This window comes from Pteropus alecto, unplaced genomic scaffold (assembly GCF_000325575.1).
Source record: "Pteropus alecto unplaced genomic scaffold, ASM32557v1 scaffold81, whole genome shotgun sequence".
NCBI classification, from domain to species: Eukaryota; Metazoa; Chordata; class Mammalia; order Chiroptera; family Pteropodidae; genus Pteropus; species Pteropus alecto.
Genome location: NW_006433378.1, coordinates 20,306,128 through 20,309,947, shown reverse-complemented (window position 1 = coordinate 20,309,947; position 3,820 = coordinate 20,306,128). Strand labels below are relative to the sequence as shown.

The following is a 3,820-nucleotide window of genomic DNA, read 5'->3' as shown; positions in this document are numbered from 1 at the left end:
CAGGGATGGCCACTGGCTTTGATGATATGGCACATTCCTTTGCTCACAGAAAAGCCAGCAAAAATGTGGGCAAAGAGTCTGTGGGTTCCTTTATGTGCATTTTATTAGCAAATAATATAGCTATTTATGCAAATTAATGGGACTATGTCTAGGCAAGTGTGTCATGCCCACCAGCTTGAGGTATAAAAAGCCCTGTGCAGGAGGAGGCCTTCATTCCCACTTGGGTCACTTGCTCTTCGCGATCTGTCCAAACCCTTCTCCACTCCTGCCACCATGACTCGTTTCTTCTGCTGCGGAAGCTACTTCCCAGGCTATCCTTGCTACGGAACCAACTTCCACAGGACCTTCCGAGCCACCCCCCTGAACTGCGTCGTGCCCCTGGGCTCTCCCCTGAACTATGGTTATGGATGCAATGGCTACGGCTCCCTGGGCTACAGCTTCGGGGGTAGCAATGCCAGCAACCTGTGCTGCGGCTACGGCGGCAGCTGCTGCAGGCCGTGGGGCTCTGGCTCTGGCTTTGGCTACAGCACCTACTGAAGAAGCAACGGCGCCAGGAGACTATAGGACTCTCAATCAATCCTCTGTGCACAGAGCCACCTGAAGAACAACGACCGTCTTCCTGCTTACGGATGTGCTTGGGAGATACATCTTCCGTCTTCTTGCTGACTTCTTACTGAGATCCTGGTCCTTAATGATGCTGACGAACAAGTCACCCAGGCGTCAGATGCTGGACTGATACTTATTTACAGTCGAAGAAAGCGAGACGTATTTCTCCGACATCCCTGAATTTTAGCAGCGAAGTAGTTTGCCTCTTACGGTGGTTCTGCTCATGTATTATTAAATTCTATACCAACATCAATGTGTGACAAATTGGGTGTGGGTTGGAAGGGGTTCTGCTGTCAGTCTCTTAATAAACATATTTATTCAGCATGAATATTTTCGTTCTTGTTGTTTCTTTTACTATGCTTTTGTGCTTTCAAATTTATCAACCAGTTTCAACCTGTAATAGACTTTAACCAGATCTGACTTCAGACTGTACATGAGGATAAGGTGATGCCTAACATTTTGTCCTTTTATGTTGAATTTTCAATTTAAAAAAATTTTAAAACCTTCTAAATTTCATTCGAATACATTGCAATTATTAGTGCTTCTCTATACTGATTATAAACAGGAACATTTCTTAGCTGTTGAATGCCAAAAACATTTCTTTCCTACTTTCATTAATGACACAATTCCACTTGGGTTCTTTTCCCATTTCATATTGTTCACAAAACTCAGATCTAGAGAGATTTGAACTCCACAGATTGTTGGAAGAATTTCAACTAAATGGACTTAGTTATAAATCTGTTTTTAGGGGTTTCTAAGATTTGGTCAATAAAGGAAAGCCAACAGCTAGAATCACACAGTTTTCTTTCCCTTTTTGATAGATGTGTTTTATTTTTCTCACCTTCTTCACCTCTGATTATATACATAGAGCCATATTAAAAACGAATCTTTTATTCTATAGATGCCATCAAAAACACTTAAAATGTTAAATGGTCTGGACATAGAAAACACTTCTTGTCTTGCTGACTAAGAAATCTCTTCTTTATCAAAGCAAAACGCTTTATGTTAGAATTAAAGCTCATTCATTCATGTATTAAGGATTTATTGCACCCCTGCCCATCTCAGAGAAAATGCTCAGTAATTGTTCATTGACTTAACTTGATAACACTCTGCTTTATGGATGTGAAAGACTGTGTAGTCCAAAGTAAAGTTCATTCATGTATGTATGAAGTATTATTGGGCTCTGGCCACTATTTTAAGAAACTAGGACATGCAAAAACCTGTGACAGAGACTCTGGCTTGAGAAGCTAAGTATCTTCATTCAACAGACACTCACCAACTCACCAAGTGGCTACAACACTTAACATTGTCCTAAAATTTGGAGACAGAGAGATAAATAAAACACAATCTTTGCCCTCAAAAGTTAAATACGTTTTATTCAATATTTAAAGGACATTTAATAGTCATCTAGTTTATGCCAATTAATGTGTCATAAATGATTATCCAAAGATAGATATTCCTTATTCATTGCCTTCAAGGACTCAAAATAAGAGATAGCCTATAATAAGAGATGTATATGTAATATACATATATATGATTTATGAAATAAGATACACATACATATGATCCCATTTACCCTAAGAACAAGTAAAGTATGATTATTACAATGAGGACACTTAATATTGTTGTAATCTTATTGCCTGATCTACGGTGCATACTTTAATCTTGTCAATTATCCCAACAACATCCCTCATAGTTATTTTTCTCTGTGGTCCATATATGCATAGTATAAAGTGTGGGGACTTGCATAGAAGGGGCATTTGGGTATGTAAAGATGACCTTGAGAGGATTGAGTTACCTATCAGGACGAATGCGACTGTGCAAAAGGGAAAGCGAATATGGCTATCTGAAGACAAAGGCTGTTACCCCTGACGAAGACCCGACACATGGGTAGGATGGCCTATTCGTGGGGAGATCCAGAGGCATCAAGTGCTGGGATCTCTACCAACCACACGAGTCTAGATTCTGTCATCATGGCTACCATTTACTTTCTGTTCTAAAGCCATAATTGTTTTTGTTGTCAATTAGATCATCTTTTTATTCTGAAATAATTTCAAATGGGCATAAAAGTTGCTATAATAGTGCAAAGAAATCCTGCATGCCCAATTTATTAAATGTTTACATTTCCCCCCTTTATTTTTATATATTATATATGCAACACTATCTATGTAGTAACGTCATACCTATGTATATAGTATTTGCATATTGTCGAATCCACTTCAGAATAAACTGAAGATATCGTGCCCATTTAAGAGCAACCACAAGATAGTTATGAAAATTAGAAAATTTAATACTGATGTAACACTATTCTCTAATCCCAATAATGTCCCTGTAGTTGTTTCCAGGGACAGGATCTCATCCAGTATCATGTATGTGTCTCTAGTGTCTTTTAATCTAAATCAGTTCCTTAGCCTTTCTCTTTCTTGACCTCATCCAGTTCGAAGAATGTAGCCAATTATTTTACAGACTGTCCCTTGATTTGGGTTCATCTGACTTTCCTCATGATTGAATTCATACTGAGCATTTTTTTGGTAGAAATGCCATAGCAAGGATGCTGAGACCTTCTTGGTGCATCATATCAGGCAGTACATTGTGCTGGTTTATGCAAATTTGGTTAGTGTTAACTTTGAGCACTTGATGAAAGTGGTGGTTTCCAAGTTTCTTCATTGTGAAATTGCTATTTCTGTCTTTATAGTTAATAATTGTGTTGTGTTTTGATACTTTGACACTATATAAATATCTTACTCTTTATCAAATTTTCACCCACTAATTTTAGGATCTACTCACAATTTTCTAATTTCATAAATTCTTCTACATTTATTAGTTGCCATTCTATTGTAAAAATAACTTCTTTTCCTCATCTATTTTTTGTGTGCACATTTATGTATATCAGTATTTAAATCAACATGGGCTTGTGGATTCTTATTTTCCTCACTATGTTATATCCATTAATATTATTAATTTTGATGTTCGAATTGTCCCAGATTTGGACAGTGGGAAGGAACATCTTCATGCTGGGTCATATGTCCTTTAGAAGTAGCTATTTAATCGATTTCTTACTTTCTGGCTCAATAAGATATTTCAGGCTTACCTTGAACATCTCTTCTTCAATCATGGGATCTGTGATTTCTTCCAGGAGCCCTAAATCCCTTAAGTGAAGACTGGTATTTAGAAACTAAGATATGGGTTCTAAATATGCTCATTGCTATAGTAT

General features: G+C 37.5%; 1 protein-coding gene across 1 annotated transcript; it reads left to right on the top strand.

Annotated features, from left to right (window-relative positions):
- The first annotated feature begins 273 nt into the window (after window positions 1-273).
- On the top strand, window positions 274-537 carry LOC102883715 (keratin-associated protein 7-1). Its single transcript, XM_006908264.1, has one exon. It carries the CDS (start codon window positions 274-276, stop codon window positions 535-537), a length of 264 nt encoding a protein of 87 aa, XP_006908326.1.
- Window positions 538-3,820: the final 3,283 nt, after the last annotated feature.

What these genes read in the sequence shown, in the direction of transcription:
- LOC102883715 (XM_006908264.1), top strand. Translation starts at nt 274, where the DNA reads ATGACTCGTTTCTTCTGCTGCGGAAGCTACTTCCCAGGCTATCCTTGC.